This window comes from Emydura macquarii, unplaced genomic scaffold (genome assembly GCF_026122565.2).
Source record: "Emydura macquarii macquarii isolate MOO-44397 ecotype Brisbane River unplaced genomic scaffold, CSIRO-AGI_Emac_v2 contig_2422, whole genome shotgun sequence".
NCBI classification, from domain to species: domain Eukaryota; kingdom Metazoa; phylum Chordata; order Testudines; family Chelidae; genus Emydura; species Emydura macquarii.
Window position 1 is genome coordinate 32,795,810 of NW_027132559.1, and position 23,355 is coordinate 32,819,164.

General features: G+C 39.8%; 1 protein-coding gene and 1 non-coding gene across 4 annotated transcripts in view; both read right to left on the reverse strand.

Annotated features, from left to right (window-relative positions):
- The window catches only part of ANKIB1 (ankyrin repeat and IBR domain containing 1), a 172,436-nt gene that overhangs the window by 112,123 nt on the left and 36,958 nt on the right, over nt 1–23,355 (reverse strand). For all 3 annotated transcript variants that reach the window (XM_067562209.1, XM_067562210.1, XM_067562207.1), the window contains exon 2: nt 17,065–17,333. In XM_067562209.1, coding sequence (XP_067418310.1) covers nt 17,065–17,252 — 188 coding nt within the window. In that variant the 5' untranslated portion in view covers nt 17,253–17,333. The remainder of the gene's footprint in view (nt 1–17,064; nt 17,334–23,355) is intronic.
- LOC137162510 (U1 spliceosomal RNA) lies at nt 19,751–19,914 on the reverse strand. The gene has a single exon (XR_010922387.1). It is a non-coding gene; the product is annotated as a U1 spliceosomal RNA (small nuclear RNA).

A 23,355-nucleotide genomic window follows, 5' to 3' on the forward strand; every position in this document is an offset into this window, starting at 1 on the left:
CATTTGCAAACATTGCTACCTCACTCTTTACCCCTTTTCCAGATCATTTATGGGCCCAGTACAGATCATTATTTACCTCTCTTGCTAGTGAAAACTCTTTATTCCTACCTTTTGTTTCTTATCTTTTAACAAATTACTGATCCATGAAAGCACCTTCCTTCTTATCCTATGACTGCTTAGTTTGCTCAAAAGTGGGCCCTTGTCAAAGGCTTTCTGAAAGTCCAAGCATACTATGTCAACTGAATCACCTTGTCCACGTTTGTTGACCCCCTCAAAGAATTCTAATAGATTGGTGAGGCATGATTTTCTTTTACAAATGCTGAGTTGACTTTTCTCCAGCAAATCGTGTTCGTCTATGTGTCTGATAATTCTGTTGGTTTACAATAGTTTCAACTTGGTAGTGAAGTTAGACTTGCTGGCCTGTACGTGCCAGGATCACCTGTAGAGCCCTTTTTTAAAATAGGTGTTACATTAGTATCCATCAATCATCTGATACAGAGGCTGATTTAAGCTATAGGTCACATACCACCATGAGTAGTTCTGCAATTTCATATCTGAGTTCCTTCAGAACTCTTGGTTGAATACCATTTGATCCTGGTGAATTACTACTGTATCAATTTGTTCCGAAACTTCCTCTATTGACCCTTCAATCTGAGCTAGTTCCTCAGAGTTGTTACCAAAAAACGAATGGCTTAGGACTGGGAATCTCCCTCACATCTTCTGCAGTGAAGACTAATGCAAAGAATTATTTTAGCTTCTCCACATATCTTCTGTGAGTGTACCTTTAACAACTTGATTGTCCAGTGGCCTCACTGATTGTTTAGCAGGCTTCCCGCTTCTGATGTACTAAAAAAAATATTGCTGTTAGTTTTTGTGTCTTTTGTTAGTTTTTTTTTTTTTTAAAGCCTGCCTAATTATATTTTTACCCTTCACTTGCCAGAGTTTATGCTCCTTTCTACTTTCTTCAGTAGGATTTGACCTCCAATTTTTAAAGGATGCCTTTTTATTTCTAACCGCCTCTTTCACTTTGTTGTTTAACCATTGTGGCATTTTTTTTTTTTTTTGGTCCTCTTACAGTATTTTATGATTTGGGATATAAATTTAGACTCAGACTCTTGCATGGTGTTTTAAAATAGTTCCCATGCAGCTTACAGGCATTTCACTCTTATGACTGTTCCTTTTAATTTCTGTTTAACTAGCTTCCTCATTTTTGTGTAGTTACCCTTTTTGAAGTTCTGTGGAAGGTTTCTTTGGTATTTTCCCCCACAGGGATGTAAAACAGCAACATTATGGTTGCTATTATCGAGCAGTTCGGCTATATACACCTCTTGAACCAGATCCTGTGCTCCACTTAGGACTAATTCAAGAATTTCCTCTCCCCTTGTGGGTTCCATGACTAACTGCTCCAAGAAGCAGTCATTAATGATGTCTAGAATTTCTCTCTCTTCATCCTGCCCTGAGGTGACATGCACCTAGTCAATATGGGGATTGTTGAAATCCCCCATTGTTAGCGGGTTTTCTGTTTTTGTAGCCTCTAATCTCCCTGAGCATTTCACAATCATTGTCACCATCCTAGTCAGGCGGTCATTAGTATATTCCTACCGCTATACTCTTATTATTCAAGCATGGAATTTCTATCCATACAGATTTTATTGTACAGTTTTATTCATTTAAGTTTACTATATTTGATTCTATGCTTTCTTTCATGTATAATGCCATACTCCTACGAGCATGACGTATTCTGTCATTCCTATATATTTTGTATCCTGGTATCTCCCTGTCTCATTGATTATCATTGTTCCACCCACTTTCTGTGATGCTATTTATATTCATAATCTCATTAATATGATGCACTCAAGTTCACCCATCTTAGTATTTAGACTTCTAGCATTTGTTGACAAACATTTACAAAATTTGTCTATATTTAATTGTCTGCCTTCCTGTGATGTAACTGACTGGGATTCTTTCACTTGACTGTTTCTCTTCAGTTTGTACCTGTATTTTATCAGTTTCTATTCTCTCCGCTTTACTGGGGGAGTGCTGTATTTGGGGGGGAATTCATGTGACAGGCTCCAACTGCCCCCCCCAAGAAAGTTCTCTCTGGCACATATGAGCTTTACTCTTATTGCTAAGAGCTCCATTGTGGCAGAGGAGCAAAGTTGTCAAGCTGACAGTCTTTTAGCTATCCTGGGCCCAGGCAATGGAGCACTTTGAAGATAAAGGACCAAGACCTTAAACTGATTTGAAGTTCTATGGAAGCCAATGTAGAGAGTGGAGGATGGGTTGGATGAGTTCATAGTAGCCTATGTTATTGACGGGACATGCTGCAGTGTTTTATATTAGCTGGAGTTTCCTAAGTGCTGCAAGTTTCACTCCCAGATATATCACATTACTCTAATCCAGCCAAGAGGTGAAAGAGGCATGAAAAAATGAGGTCAGGTCTTGTCCGCAAGAATGGGACAGAGTCTTCTAGCCAACTGGAGATGATAAAAAGTGTTACTAGTTGCTGTTGCTATGTAAGAGCTCAGAAACAACACCAGGAAGAAGCATGTCTGTGACTGAGGACTCCCTACTAAGAAGAACAGACAGGCCTGTCACCAGAGCTGATCCAGAGAACAGAAGGGTGTGCTATCTGCTGGAAGCTAAAATATGGGATGTGGACCTGATGCTGAAAAGGATCCTAATGGGAGTAGGAAAGAATACACCAATTGTCCTTCATGTGGGAATAAAATGGTACTGCTGGATTCTCACTGGAATGCATCAAAGGAGACTATGACAGACTGGGGAAGACACTTAAAGAAATGGATGAAGCAACGTCTCAGATTGAGATGACTGAACTTTCTGAGGACGACAAACTTAAGTCTTTTCTAAAGGAAGGAACCCTTGAGTTCTGGAGAACTGTACAGATGGAGAAATATCCCAATGTCAAACAGGCTGCGCTCAGACTACTGTCAATGTTTGGGTCAACTGACCTTTGTGAATCGGTTTTCTCAACACTGACACGTGAAATCTAAGCATCGATCTGTTCTAACTGACACACACGTGAGAGAATTACTTCGAGTGACCTCAACCAAATACAAGCCAGACTTTAAAAGGATCGTTGAAAGCAAGGATTGCCAAAAGTCCCACTGAGTCAAAAATCACAACATACATTACAATAAACATTTTGATTATTTTGTCTTATTGTAAATTATTGTTTCAATGTATGTGCGTCCAGTATGTATGTGTATGTTTATACTGTACAGATATATATACACACACACACACAAAAGGTAAATATGGCTCTTTGCGGTATCTATAGCTATTTTTTGGCTTTTAGTCTCTGACTGGTTGGCCACCCCTGCTATAGCGGTAATAATATACATATGGTGGCAATGGGTGTGGGATCTATGACAGTGTAAATTCCAATGTGCACCAATAGCAGTGAAGCAAGTACTGTAGAAGGGAAAACCACAGTGAAAAGCCTCAATAGTCTTTTCAGGAAAAGATTAGCAAAAAAACAACTGGGGAAAATGAGTTATGAACAAGCCCGAAGAAACGTTAGTTGAGCTAAGTGGAGATAGGAGACTCAACCCTGAAAAGTGGACAAAGACACAGCTTATAGACTTGCTGTATTCTCATGTCCAGAAAAGGAAGGATGGTCCAGATTTGTAGGGAACATCTAGCCCACTGGGTAAAGGGACCAGGAAGCAGGGGAAATCTTAGACTGACTGTGGAAGGCCGCAAAGAAGCTGACAGTGACAGTATCCACATTCCACTGCAATTGAAGGCACCACTGCAACAGGCATTGTGGATACATCGACAGAGCAGGAGAAACTACAACTGGAGAGAGAGAGTGTGTATCTGGAAATCCAACTGCTTGCAAACTGGGAGAGAGTGTGTCAGTACAAGAGAGAAAAGATGTAGAACCAGCACCAGCATGAGAAGAGAGAGGAAGAAAGGGAATGTCTATATCAGCCCAAAATGGAGAAACTGCACCAGCAAAACCCTAATCCAGTAGGTGAAGCTGGACCTCCTGTACCTGCCCCAGTGGGACACACATGCCAAATTATTTCCTCACTTTAGAGAAGGGGATGACATGAATGTGTTTCTACATGCTTTTGAAATGGGGTGCGAGTTAACAAGTTGGGGCACGTGGTCCTGTGTCTGGCTTCACTATTGCCGTGGGCAAAGACCTTAGACATTTTCAACCTTATGGACAGAGAATTATAAACTTTATGGGTTATATAAACAAGCTTTGCTGCAAAAGTTTAAACTGATCCTTGAAGTGTACAGAAACAGGTTTCAGAGTGTTCAGAAAAAGGGGACATGACTTATGCTGAGGTTTCAGCTCAAATTAGGGCTTCCATAAGAAAGTGGGGAACTGGTTGGGGGAGGTTACAATAGTCAAAAAGGCCTCTGATGTAATGGGTTTATAACAATTCTATGAACTCTAACACCCCAATATGAAATCATGGTTAACAGACAAGATCCCAGAAATGTGACCAGAGCTAGGAAATGGGGCAACCAACATGAAGATATTTAGCCTGGATTTGAGGGGGGAAAAAAGTGATATTGGCACAAAGTTGATCCCCAATCAAGACCCCTTAAGAAGGGAGAAGGGGAACCTCTCCGGAAGGGAGAATGAACGAAACGCAGGCATGGGTGGGAGGTAAACCTTAACAGGCTCAAAAAAGGAACCCAGGGAGCTGATACATTTTTATTGCCATAAAACTGGCCAGAAACCAGCACACTGCCCAGTGATAGGCAGATGAAGAGCTAGTGGTAGTCTGCTGTGAGTCCAGATGGCAATAATCGGTGGAACCAGCCCCAGCTTTGATGGTCCAATGAGTAATCCTGACGTTGTCAGACCCCAAAGAGGAATCAACTAAACGCTGTTTCCCAGTGGAGGTGGATGGGGAAAAGCCTCAGGGATGGAAGGACACTGGGGCACAAGTAACCGTGAAACTCCCAGGGTGATGGACCCCTTGAGGATCTTCCCCATTCAGGGAATAACAGAACCTCCTTTCCAATTCCCAGTGGCTCAGATGTATCTGAAATGGGGTGACAATCAGGGGCCTAAGGATGTTGGCATACACACCCAAACGCCAATGGATGTGTTGTTGGGAACTGACCGAGAGTCCTGGGCCCCATGTTCATTTGCTCATTTAAAAATAAATAAATAAATAAATAAATAAACCAATTCCTAAGATTTTAAAGTGGTTGCAGAAACTCATTTCTCAGAAAAGTGAATCCAATTGGCACCCATGATAACGCATATTCAAACAAAATCTTGTAGAGAACCCATTATAGCCACGAAACTTTATAATTAACAACAGTGTATTTTCTTCTTCGACAGCTCATAAATTGATCAAAAAGTTGAAGGGAAAATGAATTGAAGTGGTGAGTAATTCTCTCACACTCCAAAAAATTTCATGTCCTGTATTTTGTTTTGATTTGGTGATTTAAAGGATGATAACTTCATCATATTTAAACGTAGGTATCTCAAGATTACTGCTCATTTCTTGAGATGATCTAACGAGGGACCATCATCTAATGGAGAGGTATTGTATTAAATCAACATTAAAAAAATTGAACAAATTTGAAATTCAGTACCAAAGATCACTTTGTTAAAAACTTGGACTAAGTGAGCTATAACAAATTTATGGCCAAGGAGTAAATACCTAATGGGGTGTGGGTGTGTGTGTGGCGGGGGGGGGGCGCGTGGTTCTGTTTGTTTTGATTTTTTTTTTTTTGCTTTGTTTGATAAAGATTTTATAATTACAGATCACTCAGTGTTCATGTTTCAAAGTCAAATCATGAGACATTATCCCTGCAGGCACTTGTTTGCAAAACAAAGTATGGGTGATCAGGAATTATAAAGTTAATTGGCTAGATGTAACTCAACTATTGCTAAAATTACTAATTGTTATTATTCATAAAAGGGATCAGTTACTTCAGTAAATGAAATACCCTTAAGTTATCTCCATAGGACATTTAACTCTGAAGTTTAGCCATAAAATAACTTTTAACCAGTTCATAAACATAAAAAAAAAGTTACATTTTTTATCAGACAGGGAATTATTAAAAATTTCTGCAGCTATGCTTACAATATTTCAGCATATTTAAAAATTTAAATGGCATCCCAGGTTAAAGCCTGAGGCATCTTTTCTCCTATGTAGGCCTGATATTTAATGTCTTCCCAAAACCACCATCCTCCTCTCTGTTGGCTGGTGTACAGACTGTAACTTCACTACCCCCAAGTTGCTCCTGAAGCAGGGGTGCACAGTCTTACATTTTTAGTATTCCTAGATAAGTGTTTCTTTCTCACAGATGGAGGAAAGTGGGGTCTCAAGTATTTCCCCCATGTTTTTCTATTGTGAACCCAACTGATCTCTGCCAAATATATCCTCAGGGTCACAAAATACATCTGTTAAACAACTAGCGATTAGTACATACTAAACAGTTGATAGATTTTAGAGAGCTCCTCTGTTCCCCATGGATCAACAGGCTGTCAGCTCAAAACATGGTTCACATGGGAGGTATGCACCTCTATCTTTATTACCTAAAGGTTTCCTCTTGCTTTATTTCTGTGCCCTATTTTTCCTTAGTTTTATACAGATATTTTGGACTTTCCAAAAGGTATCTTGACTCAAAGCGTTTATATTCTCTATAAAACAGTGTACTCAGCCTATCTAGTTATAGCTGTGAAAGTTTAAGATGCAGAAAATAATTTACCCCCACCTAGGAAACAATTAATACAAGTATATATACATTACATTAACAGTTTAATATACAGGAGAGGGGTGAGAATTACTTTTATATATATGGTGAACATACAAGTAGATATGTGAATTTAAAATATTTATGTTTCTGCTACCTATGAATAGGCACGAAGTTTTTATAAAATATTTTGTACACCACTGGGATATGCTAAACTATTAAGGGCTGTGGTCTCACTTCTGCAATTGCATACATCTGCATAGAGCCCTGCTGAAGTAATGCTGTTGCAAGATTGGGTCCTATGGCAGTTCTGATTCAATGGGGCATAAAAACATTTTTTTCTTTTGAGTAATAGGACATATTGCAGCAAGGTAACCTTTCCTAAGTGTGACCATCACTTGTGGGACAATTGGTGTTCTCAAAATTTGCACTCATACTTATATATTTAATTTTCTTATATTTATTTTATTTATAGATTTGTATATAGTATATACATTTCAATATAAAAAACAAAAGAGCATTGTTCCCAGGCTAAAGCAATCTTGGTAAATAACAACAATACAATCCTATAAAGACACTTAATAGCCAGGTAATAACCTTTCTCCACATAAAAGAAGCCAGTCTAAAACAAAAACAAACCTAAAAAAACCCTTGAATATCCTCATCTCAGCTTCCACAAACACTACTCATCCTTCAACAGAGCCATATCCCCAAATGCCTTCCACAAGAATGAAATGCCTTCCACATGAATCTAATAAGAATTTGCTCAAAATTTTCCTGGACAGTTTTTAGTCACATTTTTACTTCTTCAGTCCCTTTAACTTAATAGAAAAAAATGTCCAGAAAAAAAATCTCCAAACCCTAATTTACACAATTTTATGTTGATTTACTGGAAAGAACAAATGAGACTCAGGCTGTTTGCATTTTAGACCACTGAGTTTCATAACAAAGTTTTGGTAACTTGAAGTAAGTGTTTTGGAGAAACTTGCTTACTCTGACTAAATAAACACTCCACTAAAATAAATGGGAAAGCTTACATTTTTGGGAGGGCAATCACTGCACCTGGCTGCAGACCAAACAAAACAGAAACATATTGATTTCAAAATTTAACGCTAATGTAACTAAGTATCCTAGAAGTGTTTTCTAAATTTTATTTATTGATTTTAATATGTTCCTTTGTTTAAATGTTAACTCAGAGGTTTACATTCCAGACAGGAATACAAAAATATAAGCAATTTAAACATCTTAAACACACACTCACTGAGTCATCTCAAAATAAAAATAAGATCAACAGTCATGGCAAAAATTCAGAATTATTTATCAAATATAAGTCCTGCTTAGTTTCTCCTCCACTTGGAAGAGGAGAAAAAGAAGAGACATGAATAGATAAGGATGCAGAAATAAAAGTGGGCTTCTTCGAGAGGTTGTTTCTGAGACTGTCAATTAATTTAGTTTTTTCAAGCAATATTAACCCCTGAAACAAGGCCATATTGCAAAGTGGTCTTAGAGTGGCTGGAGATGGCAGAAGAATTCTCCACTCGTGGCATAAAAGGGTGCTGTTATGCTGTCAAGACCAGGTGCCAGCTCATGCCAAAGTCCAGGTGGTCAGCTGAGAATGGTCAGACTCACAGCTGGAAGCCAGACCGATTCACTTGTGTATTAGTATAAATCAAAGTGATTGTTAAATGTACAAGAAGGTATCTGGTGTTTAAACATCATGAAAACTAACGGCATGTTACATGCATTGCTATTACATTATAGCAGGATACAGATAAGTAAAGGCAATCACTTATATTGTGTACACCTCTGTAACTAAATAACTCGTCAAACAAGAAAGAAGTCTGGTGTAATTCAAATGAAGAACTTTAACAGGAAAATGCTAATTTCTGTGCATTTGTAGGCAAGTGGTCATTGTGCCTGATGATCAGAGATCAAAGACTCTAAATGCACTCCTCTCTCTCTCTCTGCCCATCAAAGAGTGAGCCCACATGGGTAGCGACCCTGTCAGCTTGTTTTCTATGAGAAAAAATAATAAGTATGGACTCAGGAAAAGATCCTTCATCTCTGGACTGTCTGGATTCTAACAGGGCAGAATAACTGAACAAGAACATTCCAGGTAGACCTGAGAGACTTTTGGGAAACTGGCAGATTACTACATCACTGTGTGGAATCAAAAATTCAGACAGGATGCCTTAGACTGGAAACTGTGATAGTAAACAAGATGCCTTAGACTGAAACTGTGATAGAAATGCTAAATTCAGACAGGATGTCTTAGAACTACAATAGAAATGCAAAAGTCGTTGATCTATGTTGTAAGATGTTAACTACCTTTGTAGCTGCACCCAGCCATACCCTGTCAAATAGATAGCAAGGACTCACTGGCACCAAAGAATCATTGGGACATGCTGGCACCGTGAGACCCCCACTGTGTGTTATAAGTACCCCAGGTGCGGTAAATGACCTGTTAAGTATCAGGAACTCCACTATACGATCAAAATGTAAAAAGGAATCTTTAAAAACCTACATAAGCTATCTGTATTTTGTACCAAGGTGAAGTTCCAGAAATCAGCATAGGGACCTATAGCTATAGCTGCCTGTGTGTATGTCACAATTAAAGTTCTGCTTGATCCAACCCTAAAAGAGAAGCTGTGTGATCTTTTCCACAACAATTGTTACTATTTGGAATTATGGACTGTGACTCACCTGTACATATTTTACCTGCTTTAATCTCTCAATAACTCATTTCTTTTCTTAACTAATAAACCTTTAGTTTACTATAGAATTAGCTACCAGTGTTGTCTTTGGTGTGAGACCTAGAATGCAATTCAACCTGGGTGAGTGACTGGTCTTTTGGGACTGGGAGTAACCTGGAATATTTGTGATTTTTGGCAAGTGACCATTTATCACAATCCAGCTTGCCTGGGTGGCAAGACAGACTGGAGTGTCTAAGTGGACTGTCTCAGACTCCATTATAAGACTATTGTTGTACTTTGGGAGTTCACATTTGGTACTGGGTTGGTGAAATCTAATTATAGACCATACCACCAGTTTGGATTGTCTGTCCTGCTTCTGACAGTCTGCCCTAAAGTTCCTACTTCTGGTTATAATGCTGGTGTGCCATTCCAGACAGAATGACAGGTGCGTCAGGGCATTCTGAGGACAGCATGTGTGTAGGACAGGAAGGCGATATGGTGGAGTGAAGCTCCACTATGTATGGTCCTCCTCTAGTATAAACTCCCTGAGGATGCCAGTGGCCTAAAATTAGGGCTGCCCTATGCAGCCCTAACTTGCAAATGGGCTAGGTGGCTCTGAATCGAGGAGCTGCAACTGGCTCCCTGCAGATTCACCTCCCCTCAACATTCAAGCGCAGCTCGGCCAAATCTTTAAGTAACTTATATGTATACTACTCAAAGGCATCAAATTACTACTTTAAAAAACGTAACTCCATGCCACTAATTGAACATTACAGTTTACACAGACTGCATATGCTCTTACATGGCAATAAAGAAAAATAAAATAAATGAATTGAATGCATTGTTAAAGGTATTCCCAAATCATTTAACTACATAATCAGATTCAAGTTTCAGTTTAGTTTATGCATAGCAGTTAAGTTATACAAGTTATGTACAAGTTATAAGTTAAGTTATACAAGTTATAAGTTATGTACAAGTTTCATTCAACTGTATAAAGCCAGTAATCAGTGTCAAGTTTCATCTGGTTCAGAAGCATGCAACTTCAGAACTCCATTCAATACTATCAACATCCAATCGGAGTTGAAGGTGATCAAGATCTCTGAAAATGAAGCTACTTTTATTTGGGTCCTTGAGATTTTAGATTAAACAGAAGAATTTAGAGGCTGCTTTGAAAATCTGGAATTTAAGTTTTTTTAAAAATATTTTGGTTTTCTTTTTAAGCCTTTAAGACTATTTGCTGCCACTTATACAGTGCAAAGTGGCCTTAATAGAGTGGAGAATCCAGATGCTTGTCATGTTTGAAATTTTAATATTGCTTGAGAAACTTAAATAATTGACTGCTTATTTATTTTTAAAAATACAGTATAGTCTGTGAATATTGCTAAGCCAACCTTTCACTGTGGAGCATTTTAATGCCATACAATTCCTAATATGACCCACTGGTTCAACAGTAATTCTTCTAGAACATATTAATTTTGTTGATCCATTTCATATCCAGACCAACTTCTCCATTTCGATGTCTTTATAAGTGCCATGGTTTTGCTCATTTTACAAATACTGAGCCTGGTCTCTGAATTTGATTGATCAATGTTAATATGTTCTACTCATTGAAATACTTAATGCTGTTTTGCTGCGCTTGCCTGGAGAAGGGAGCCCGCCCCTGGTATTCTGGTAGCTGAGTATAGTGTTCTCTAGATGGGTTAGCGGATTCTTAAGTGTTCAGAAATAATTTTCCATTATTCAGCAGTTGTTTATTAATAGTTATACAATAACTACTCCTCTTACATAAATTGTCAAGCAATGAAGCTTGAAATGCAGGTGAGTATAAAGATGACGTACTGTATATGCACAAGATATTACAAACTATGGGGTTCTATGAAAAACTTTAGACATGATACATAGAAGAAATGCCAATACACTGAAACAGAGGCACAAGTTAGACATGTATAATCTTACTAACTATTTTTAAAAAGCAATTAATCAAAGCATAAATATACCACATTATGAACATAGTATGGATATCGAGTAATTTAATACAAATACAAATTGCCTAAAATGCATTTATTTTTGGTGATTATTTCCCAGCATTAAATGAAAAAAGCATATTTCAATGTTCAGAGAATGATCTCATCTCCACAATTTCTAGTATTTACCTCTTCATAAAAATGAACTCGAGGGGAAACTATTTTTTCCCTTTTTACTATTTATTTTATAGGCAGGCATATGCTAAGTCCAATTCCTTTTCAACCAGACTAATTTTTAGATAGAAAAGGCTACACTTCTATATAGCGCTCCCTTTAAAGATGATTTTCAGTATCAGAGCATTACCCATATTGGCAAAAAATATGGTTTCAAACTTCAACCAACTTGCTCTTACCAAAATTAAATGTTCATACATATTAAGGGCCAGATTTTCAACAGTAGAACTCCATTTTCATGGGAGAAATTTTGCACCAGCAAATAAATTGCACCTGCATTCTGGAATTGAAGGCTTAAATATTTGCAGCAAGATATCTTATTGACAATTTATGCTCACAAATCATATGTTCTAATTACCAGTATTACATCCAGAATTCACGGTGTATACAAAATGCCAGGTAGACCATTGTATATGCAAAGTAAGAAGTCTGGCTGAAAATCTGGGCCCTAAATAAATAGGTCTTTCATTTTGACTCTCAGAAGCTTGTTTTATGGTCATTAGGCAGTCCACAAACAGAAAAAGCCTTTATGACATTTGCAGAGGTATTCTACATCCCTTGATTTGCGGTTAATTTTCTGAATATTCTAGAAGAGTTAAGGAAAACTCACCTTCTTTTAGAGATCTACAAATGGTGAGGTTCAGCACAATCACTGTCAACTGATTTAGGCATGGCAAACTGACCTTTAAATTCTAATCCTATTTCAGATAGGAACAAAAGGAATAAACTCAGGGACAAGCCTCTGGACCCTTGCTTGAGGAGAGATTACTTTTTTACCTATTAGCTCCTTTTAAAGAAAAACATATTTTACAATGTACTATACTGTCCATATATATTAAATACCACATTGAGTAGCAGTACCAGGAGGGCTTTTTGGTTTTTTTAAGCCTACTCTAAACAACCTTTTCCAGGAAAGAAATCTAAGCTTTTAAGAGTATGAAAGTGGCAAAGGAGACTTACCTTCATAGACGTACATTCAAAAATGGCTATGACATTTTATAGAATAAAAGAATTATAGAAATGTAGTGGGTCCCTGCAATGTATTTATTCCACACATCTCCAATTATCATCAGGTTGGTACTATAATAGGGTACTTTTTTTTTTTTTTTTTTTAAATAAAACATGAAAATGAATAAAATAAAACAAAGAAATGATTTTTTTTTTCTGACTATCTGGCAAAAACAAAAAAAACAGTGAACAGTATGTATAGATGTGTCTTCAATTTTCCTTTCAACTTGCTGCCAAAGCAGTGACGACAGAATTTCTAGTGCAGCAGTAATTCTTTATGCATTCTATGAGTATGGGGAAGAACAACCTATTGGTCCCTTAACAAGGGGACAAGAAACAAATCAAAGTCTAAAATTTGAACACTTATCTTCATAACTCTTCAAATAACTGATTTATAGTATTTTTTTTTAAATAAAATAATACCTACTTCTACTACTAACTGCAAAAAGAAGAAAGTTTCCTTAGAGCAAGCTAAGTTCTCTCTCTCTTTTTTTTGCTTCATACATCAACATAACTTAGTGTGAAAGAATTTAAAAACAGAGCAATCTATATGGTCAAAAGTCTATGAGCCAGAGTTGCACTCAGCAAAACTCTGAAAAGTAGTATAAACTATCTTTAGGCCACACTCATGCCCCCAACCATGGCCTGTCCTGACACTGGGTTGGTCTGCCAATACAACTTCAAAGCAGTTTTAGGGTTGTTCTAAGTTATGCCCAGTTGCCTACAGCTCCAGGGAATCATTCTGGCAGTTGGGGACACCAAAATCTTGCTATGCCCTCATTCTCTCAATTATCTGATGATCTCATGGGACACCCAAGGCCTTCAAATAATTCAGGTGACTCTTCTGCAAATTCTGAAGTCTCCTGACGCTGAGAGGAAACTTAAAAATTTGTAGAAGAGACGCTCACAATTAAAGATTACTGACTAGTATCTCCAAGGTTTACTGATTTAGCAAAATTTTGTCTACACTCACGGTTGTTGGGAATTCTTCTCCTGTTGCTATTGCTCTGGTATTAACATTCAGGGGAATGCTTCTGCAGAATGGTCACTGGTATTTTAAACACTTTGGTTATGTCTAAACTGCAGCCAGGAATGAGACTTCCAGACTGAGTAGACAGACATGTGCTAGTGGGGCTTGAGCTAGCACACTAAAAATAGTGTTGTGAATATTGCTGTGCCAACAGAGGCTTGGGCTAGCCACTCAAAATTGGACCCACAGCTACAGTGTAGATGTACCATGTTGTCTAATCATGCTCAGAGCAGGTGTAGAAGACAAGGTGATTGAAATGCCTGTGCCTGACTACACTAGGACTCACACCAATGCTAGCACCAGTGGTGCAGGACCTGTTCTACTGCAACAGTGAGAATTTTACAAAAAAAAAATTAGTTTAGGTACTACCAACTGAGCAGTGCATTGTTGTGCTGGCCACCATGGGGGAAACTTAGGCACTTCAATGGATAAAGTTCTTATGAACAAAGTCAAAGAGTAACCTTTTAAAGTAGAGGGACTACTAAAGGTTCTACTTCTGCACTCTGATGGGTTGACTGACTTTGTGCACCAAATGGTGGGTTGTCCTTGCATTCAAATCTCAATTTACCTGAAATCCCCTGCAACAGTCAAGAGACAACCTTGTTTTGGATAATAGTTATATTTGTTGATCTATATTTTTGTCTGTTTGACATAACGAAAGTCTATAAATCAAATTTAAAAGCTCTTATTTAAGAAACAAATGATTATCTGAATTAAAACAGATATATCAGGAGGACAACAGTAACAGGAGTGCAACCCAAAATTATTTTAAGTTTTATGGGGGGTAGGTGAAGCCTTCAGCTATTCAAAGGACTCAAATTAATTGGTAGAGCTGATCCCATTATCTTAAAGAATGGACTGTAAGCTCTTTGGGGCTGGGACTGTCTTTTTGTTATGTCTTTGTATAGAGCTTGTGTGCATGACTGGGGCTCTTCCACAATAAAAATTACAAAATAAAACCATTTGAGTTCTGCAACATTAAGCTATAGTTCAGTGGTAAACTTCCCAGGATCAACATTTCACTCAAAACTTATATGACCTTCAACTTATCCAGAAGCCAGGTTTGAATAATCAAATGTTTGACAGCATAGCTTGAACAATGTTTTTAATATTCACTTTAATTTTTAAGTAAATTGAATGCTCATAAAAGGTGTCAGATTCATACACAATGCTTTTCATAATGCCAGAGTGACTCTTTATTGGAGTGGATTTTGCTGCTCCAACAAAGCTTAATATAATCTTATAATTCATGGGTTTGTTGCTACCCATCAAAAACCTCTCTTTTAAATACCAATTGCCATGTACTTATGACCTTATAATTGCTTATTACAAATTACACACAAATACTCATATTTTGTCCACTGCTATACTTCTGGGGGAATTCTGCAGCAGCAAACTAAAAATTCTGTGCACAATATTTTAGAATTTGGCAAAATTCTGCATATTTTATTTGTCAAAATAACAATATATAATCACTCCAGTTTCAATAATTTTGGTAATTTATTTCCAAAGTACCTGACAGCAAGTATATCTAACAATACAGACAACAAAAATGATTCCCCAGGATTAGAGAGCTAAAGAAATCCCTATGACAACTCTGTTCCTGTTTCTCTGTTATGCTTTTGTTGGGCGCCTCTGTCTGGGTGCGTCACACGTGCCAGCGGGGCACATCCTGGGGGAAAACTCTGCCTCTCTGGTCTTTTAGTTGATTCTTGAAGCTGGAGGGGTGTGTATACTTGGAGGGAGCACTTGGGAGCTGCTGGAGGGGGCTGCGCAGAGCACTCCCAGCCCAGACACCGCCACCGCCACCTCCTCCTCCCAGAGCCCAGCTGTGAGGTGCCCCCGGGCTCAGACCCCCACAACTCCCTGTCCCCTAGAGCCCAGCTGCAGGCTCCACTCAGCACAGCTTCATTACTGTCCCACTGGGGGACACGGTATGATCCTGCCCTTTCTCATCCTTTGCCAGAGCCAGGACAGCCAGATCTCCCATGCCCACTCACGTCCCAAAGAGGATGAGGATCAGGCCTGGCAACCAGAGTGTGCAGAGCTGCAGGACCTCCATACTCGCAGGGATGGGTGCTCCACTCACTGCATGGCCAGCCCACACACTGCTACCTTCATTCAGGGAATGTGGGGAACTGCAGCCTGCCCGTACCTCCCACACAGGTACACCGCGAGCTGGTAAGCGCCAGGCTCTGCTGGGTCCAGTAGATCTACAGTGCCAATTCTGCTGGGTGCAGGGTGGAAATGAAATTCTGTACGGAACAGTAATTCTGCCCAAGTTCTGCATTGTTCAGAGGTGCAGAATTCCCATAGGAGTAATTGCTAGGATACTGTGTTTATCATTACACAAATGCAAAAACTGAAATTCTCTGAACTTTATAAGAACATGTGCATGTATTTGCTCCATCTGCAGTAAAATTAGCTGATACTCCTAGCAGAATGTATCAGTATAGTATTACATTTTTACATTGTTTATTATCTTGTTCATGCAATTTGGAAAGAGGTTCCACAACCAGCATTTAAACTATGTTCATAACATCTTAACCGAGCTCCCAAAGAAAATATTGGATAGTGAATTTTAATAGGCAAAAAATTCAAAAGCCAGACAGAAGAAGAGATACAAAGATGATCTGAAAAAGAACCTTGCCCAATGAGACATGCATATTTGTATACTACAGTACTTGCCACACTGATCAGTTTCCCACACCAAAGAAACATCTTACACAATTTTCTGAAGCCTGATTTGTTAATCAACAACAACAAAAAAAGAGAGAATACTTTGTCAGCGGAGACAGAAGGAGTTAGACAGCAAATATCACAAGGCTTTCTATGAAAAGGCCTATTTCAGAAATTCAACCATAGTCTGAATCACAAAGGCTCTTGCTAAACTAGTCACCTCTGGCATAAAGAGCAACTGACAACTGTTCAAGTGAAACAAATTCAACTTCAGAAGGCATGCTTAAAAGTACAAATGAATTATTAGCAATAAGAGAACATTTTAGATAAAGGTGATAGCATATTGGGTACGGAGTTACAAGGACTTCTAAAAAATAAATCTTGAAGTGCGTAGAAAAGCCCTTCTTTTTAAAGGATTGTACTATAAGACACCTCAGGAAGCAAGCTGTTTTTATTCTAATAGACTTTTATGCTTGAAATTAATGTAAGAAAAAAAGCCCATTAAAGATCAATTAAAATGAAACATTTCCCAAGTTAAAAAGTGCACGTTCTTTATTATATACATTTGTTACAAGAGGTTGTTTTGTCCACTTCTTATAATCTGGATATTTTAAAATTTATATACAATAAATACAAATTAAAATGTTCACCAATGACCTACCGCACAAAATAAGATTTATAAACCTTATCTAAACTTCTTCCATTTCCTAGAGCGACTATTAAATATGTTAACAAATCACATGGTAATACTCACCCTAGTATTTGGTTCATTCCATGCCTAGCAGCATAATGTAATGGAGTATTGTGCTGATACAGCTCCCCATAAGAAGTATTTGGATCGAGAGAGTCTTTTAGTTGAGGGTTGCTTTCATATATTTGGCAGGCCTGATTTTCATCTCCATTTATAAGTGCTTTGCGGAATTTGGTGGTTGTATTTCCCATGTTTTTATTCTAGTAAATGATGCACTCCTTTCCTTTCCCTTTCAGCCACTCATTTTATGAGTCAGCAACATGTTTCACATCCTGGAAAAAAAAATTATACATATATATATATATATTTTTTTCAAATGCTGTTGTAAACCCTCTTTCTTAAAGAAGTTTGCCCAGAATTGAAGGTACTGTAAATACATATCTGAACAATTGCTTAAGGCAAATAAACTCTATGGTGCATTATCAAAGTCCTTATATGAATAGTTGCATATTTGCCTGAGTCTCTAATTCTGTATAGATTAACTATTTCCCTGTTAAACTATAACATATTTCTATCTAAACATGGTTAAAACATTTTTACAGACACACACACTTTGAACTTAGAACAAAGAATATAAACACTTCCCCCTGGGTCATACCCCTCTGCAACAGAAAACAAAGACAGACTTAGACCTGCCATATTTATAAGCAACTGCAAAGTTAACTTATTAAAATCCAAGTAAAATCATTAAGGAACAAAATGGAGGGATGACTAAAAATATTTCACAAGTATGCAAGGTATTATGCATGGAAGTAGAAGTTTACTCAAAAAACAAAAAAAAAAGAGCTTGAATAACCTCTGTTTGCGTTGGTGTGTGTAATTAGCATATCTCTGTGTCATAGGGCTATTGTTAAGGATACAATTTGGCCACTGATTCCGTGACTTCCAGGACCTCTGTGACTTCTGTCCCCAGGGCCGCCCCTGCCCAACAACTGAATGGCGGCCAGCCACAACCCAATAGCTGACCAGTGGCCAGCCCGCCAGAGCAGCAGCCCGGATTGGGTAAGCACTCCTGGGTCTGGAATAGCTGCCGTCAGAGCAGCAGCAGGACTGGAGTAGCTGCAAGCCCCAGCAGTTCTGTTTTCCCCCTCTCCCCCAGGGTATTTTTAGTAAAATCAGGGACAGGTTGCAGGCTTCCATGAATTTTTGTTTATTGCCCATGATCTGTCCCTCACTTTTACTAAAAATACCCATGACAGAATCTTAACCTTAGCTATTGTACACCAGAGCATGATTTACCACAGCACTTCCCCAAAAGTTCTGCGAGGTAGGAACCCCACTGTTGAAAGATGACTAGGGATGTGCTGAATCAGCAAGTCTTCTGAGCACACAACCCTTGCTCCTTTATGGCTAGAACCATCTGACTGGGGACTGAGCTAGCCAGCTGCAAGTCCTCCAGAGAACGGAGCTTTTTTGGTGCCCTGTGTCACCATAACCCACCTCCACGCAGATTTTCCACCACCACTGAGCTCTTGGTTACACAGGCTAAGCTAAGCCCAAATTCTGGTAATACAATTTGTCTACCTCTACCATCTCTCTACTTAAAAAGATTAGCACACATAGAATGTTTTTGCACTTTTGTTCTTCAGATCCAATTACAATTGCAAAACAAACCACACTAATTCACATGACTATGGCACCGCTATCATTACTGTATCTGAAATGTGCTATCCACAGATCATGTTTTTCAACATTAAAAATAATGCATTACTTCATTTACTTGTACTCATTACAGTAAATTTTATGCCTTCTAAAAATAGGCTGCACTGAAAAAAATACATGTTATTTATATTCAGCCAACGATTTGTATACACTCACAGTATAAACAAACAAACATTCTTTCCAGGGAACTCATATTTTCATTTCTTATTTTTTTATATGTTACAAGAGCAAGAGGAAAACAAAGCTAGGGGAACAAAATAATTGTATTTTCAATAACTGACCCCTGAATCATAAAATCTTTAGGAATTTTTATTTATATTTTGTGAAGAACTGGGTTACTGTGGACATGTTAGATGGTGGCATATCTTGATATAACCATCCCAATTTCAGTCATAAGAAAATGTAACAATTGGCAGTATATAAAAATTGACGTCTAGTGTTCTGCCAAAAATTCTGGATCTGGAAGACAACTTTTAGTATTAATTTTAAGTGCGTTTTCTGACAAGTCTCCATATATATCTTCTATTTTTCTGCTCATCTATTTGTTTTGTTATTATTATTAATATTGCAGTAGTGCACAAAGCCCACAACCAGGTTGTGCCCCATTGTGCTAGGAACTGAGTAAACATATAATAAATGTCAGAGTTCCAAACAGCTCATACTCTAATAAAAGACCAGATGTGACAGGTGGATGAGAAACAAGCAGGTCAGGGTGGGGCAAAAGAGGCTGGGAAACAAAAATATAATATGATGTGCAAATTCGTAGCCACTCAATAGTAGTGATCACAGCTCTCCATGTGTCTAGCACAAATATCAGACTGTACTTTACTGTATGAATTATGGAAAAGATGTGTTTGAGGAAGGATTTGCCAGAGGTCAAAGTGGGAGTGTTTACTGTTACCTCATACTCTCAGCCACTCTTACTGTTACTTAGACTGTAAGCAATCTGAATCAAAGTGTCTCTTTTTTGGGCTGGTCTTCACTGCAACAGTTAACATGAGTTTTTTTGTTTGTTTGTTTTTTAAACCAGGGGAGAGCGTGAACACAGTCCCCTGCTACCACAAATTATGCAGTCGAGTTTCCTGCATTTGGGGAAATCACAGGGGTCAGCACACCCGCAGTGCAATGGATGAGCCTGGCCCTGGGAAAACCACCTTTGTGATCACGGTGTCTCTCCTACCAGGTAAGTATACATGCAAGTTACTCCACTCGAGCTAGCTCAAGTGAGAGTGATTGCACTGAGAAAAAAGAAAATACTCGTGTTACACAGAAGGGTTTGATGAGCAGAGCAGAGCGGCTGGATTAACAGGGTGACTAGAGTAATGGCTGATGAGATGCTAAGATATACTCACACTACTCCATTCCCACTGCATTACTAGTTCAAGCATCAGCAGCACTTGCACTTCAACCCACCTCCATGAAAGACAAGTTACCTCAAGCTGAAAGCAATATTTAACTCAAACTAGAGATTTTTGTGTAATGGACCCAGGGCACTGGAAACAGGAGAAGAGGGACTCGGGCCCACCTACCTTTTAAAATGGGCATAGTTTGGAGGGTAGGGGGCTGTGTTGTCCCCCCAAACTGCAAGCCTTGGACAGGAGCGAAGCAATGTTGGCAGGGGCTGCGCTTTCACGGCAAGAGAACTGATAAGGTGATCAGCTCCACCGCCATGAAGCACAGTCCCTGCCGGCGGCGCCTGCCTCTTCCTGGTAGGAAGGCTGAGGTAGGCCTTAGTTCTCCCCTTGCCACAAAGCCCGGTCCCGCTCAGTGGCTCCGCCTCTGCTCCTCTTCTTCCCCCCAAGGCTTCACCCTCTGGTCAGGCCAGAAGTCAGAGCCAGGTCACAGTAGGAGCTGTCCATTGAACCCAGGCCCACTATGGGGAGCCCCAGATCCTGGACTTGCCCTGGGCAGGGAGCCGGAGTGCCTGAGAGCACCCCCCAGCCTCTGTCCCCACCCATGCAAAGAACTGTTCTATATGAACAAAGAATATTTCCTGCTAGCTGTCAATCTTGCATCTTTCCCAAGCACCAAACTTATTTTAATAAAACCTGTAGCCTGAGATACTTAAGTAAACTCCTGAACTCATGTCTTCTGTTTTGAAATATAGCACATTATCGATTCACAGTAGAATTATTTATTTTCTTTAAAAAAACCTATGCCTAAAAGAATGTTATTTGGGTTGCAATGTGAAGCATTCAGAAGTTAGCAAATATCAGATTTACGGTTGCCCTTGCAACCTTAATACTGCCCTTTGTGCATCTCTCTAGTGAATTAGCATCACTGATCACAATCATGTAATTAAAGACTACACTACAATGCATAAGAACAAAGAGACAGAACTAAAATTATATGGGCAACCATAAATCAGGCATTGCCTAACTTGCAAGTGCTTACTTAACTTTGCAACCTAAACAACATTCGTTTAACAGTTTTTTTAAAATTGGAAATTACATTTTTAAAGAAAAAAAAAGGTAAAATCCGTTATATTATGCTCAACTGTAACAATGCCTCCACCATCACACACCATCGGTAAAGTCTGAACCCCAAAGGTTTGACACTGCAGCACAAACTTCTACCACTTGAGCTTCAGGACTAACTACATCAACCAGCAGCATGAGAAGGCTGCTACTGAATAGGGAGGGGAGGATGGAAGACGTGCTACTGGGGCTAGGTTCTGGATGCAGAGGTGGTTGAGGGGTGGCCAATCCAATTCTTCTCGCTTCTCTCCCCAACAGGGAAGTAGAGGAGCTCCTATCCCACGATGTGCACCCAAGGAGAAGATGGACTGCTAATACCTGATGCTGAGTCCAGGCAGCAGTTGGGAGAACTACAGCCTAGTACACATTCTCTCTCCTTGGCCGGCCTGCAGGAGTTGGGGGAGCTTCTGCCACATGTGGTGCCCCATTGTGGAGGGATGGGTTGCTGGGGCTACATGCTGTGTTTAGGGGATGATTGGACAGAGAGTGACTCACCCTTCCCTCTACAGAGATGGCAGCACTCCATGATATGCCCCAAGAGCCATGTGCTAGATCTAGGGGTTAGTCAGGAGGAGCCAAGCCTACGTCATCATTCCCCTCTGGCACAGGAGCTACCCTGTATTCCCAGTACAGTATGTGGTGATTGTGTTGTTACTGCTGTTTTGGTGACAGCCTGAGCCCAGCACTTTAAAATGTTCATGTTTAGTTCTTTTGGCATACTGCAAACATTTTCCTGAGAAACATAAATGAAAGTAGGGAACTGGTGATTTTCAGAGGTTTTTATCTCAGCAAAAGCTGACATGGACAGAATTTTACAGGACAAAGAAAAGGCATTTCACTAGTCCACAGGTTTTTCACCTGCTGAATTTAAAAGGTCTGCTGCTAACGATGGAACTTCTCAAAGTAAAGGTCACAAAAATCTTCTATAATAGAAAGTGTTAGGCAATCTAAACAAAAGGTTTGCTAATAGCCTTCCTCTACAACAGCGGTTCTCAACCTTTTTTTCCCCCGAGTACCACTCGGGCCAGGTACAGTCAGGTCAAGTACCACTTGATCTGACTGTACCCGACCCGAGTACCACTCGGGGAAAAAAGGGAGGGGACGTGCGGCAGCGGCGGGGTTTCGCGGCGGCGGCAGGAGGGATTTGCGGCGGGGTTTCGCGGCGGCGGGGAGAGACATGGGGGAAACAATACCCGCCGCCGAAACCCTTCCGCCGTTTGCCCATTGTCAGCGGCAAAGTTTCGCAAGGGCGGGCGGGAAGGCACTTCCGGCGGCGGATTCGGCGGCGCGGCTCGCGTACCACCCAGCCTTCTCATAAGTACCACCGGTGGTAGGTTGAGAACCGCTGCTCTACAACATTTCAGAGTTCAGTTGATTTCACATACGCATTTTTTCTCTCTCTCTCAAAAGTAGCTTTAACTTCTCAGAAGTGCTTCTCACCCTTCAACCAAAAAAAAAGCTACAATTTAAACATAATAAATCCAAAATATTGCTTACTTCAACCACATGCAACTCCAAGAAGGGATTTCCTTAAGTGCTCAATGTTGACCAAATTCTTCCCCCACTGCAGTCAAAAGGTAAAACTTCCATAAACTTAAATGTAGTAGTAGTAGTAGTACCACCCTCCATCCGGGATACTGCAGCCCACCCCACCATTACCCTCCCCAGACCCACACTCCCACCCCCATGCATGGACTCGCTTGCTCCCCTTGCCAAATACCTCCCAGGGATCCTACCCACACAATGGATAGCGTCCCCCCCACCCCATACATCTCCCTGCACGCCATTGTACTCCCCAGACCTCCACTCCCACACATGGACTCGCTTGCCTTCCTTGGCAAAGGCCTCCCAGGGACCCTCCCCCCACACTGGATAGCATCCCCCTCTCCCCCCATAGCCCCCTGCAACCCTCAAGACCCACACTTCCAGCCCCTCCTACGGGACCACAGCTCATCATGCTGCTGCCACCCCCTGATCCCCGATCACTCCCCAACCCCCCCACTGCATACCATCCCTGGATATTGTATTACTGTGCCTTGTAAACCCTGACCGTTGCTTTTTTGTTTTTTGCTTAAACATTTCCTAATAAAACGTTTAAATTTGCTGCAGCAGCAGCACCACAAGACACCAGCCCCTCTGTGCTAGGCACAGTACA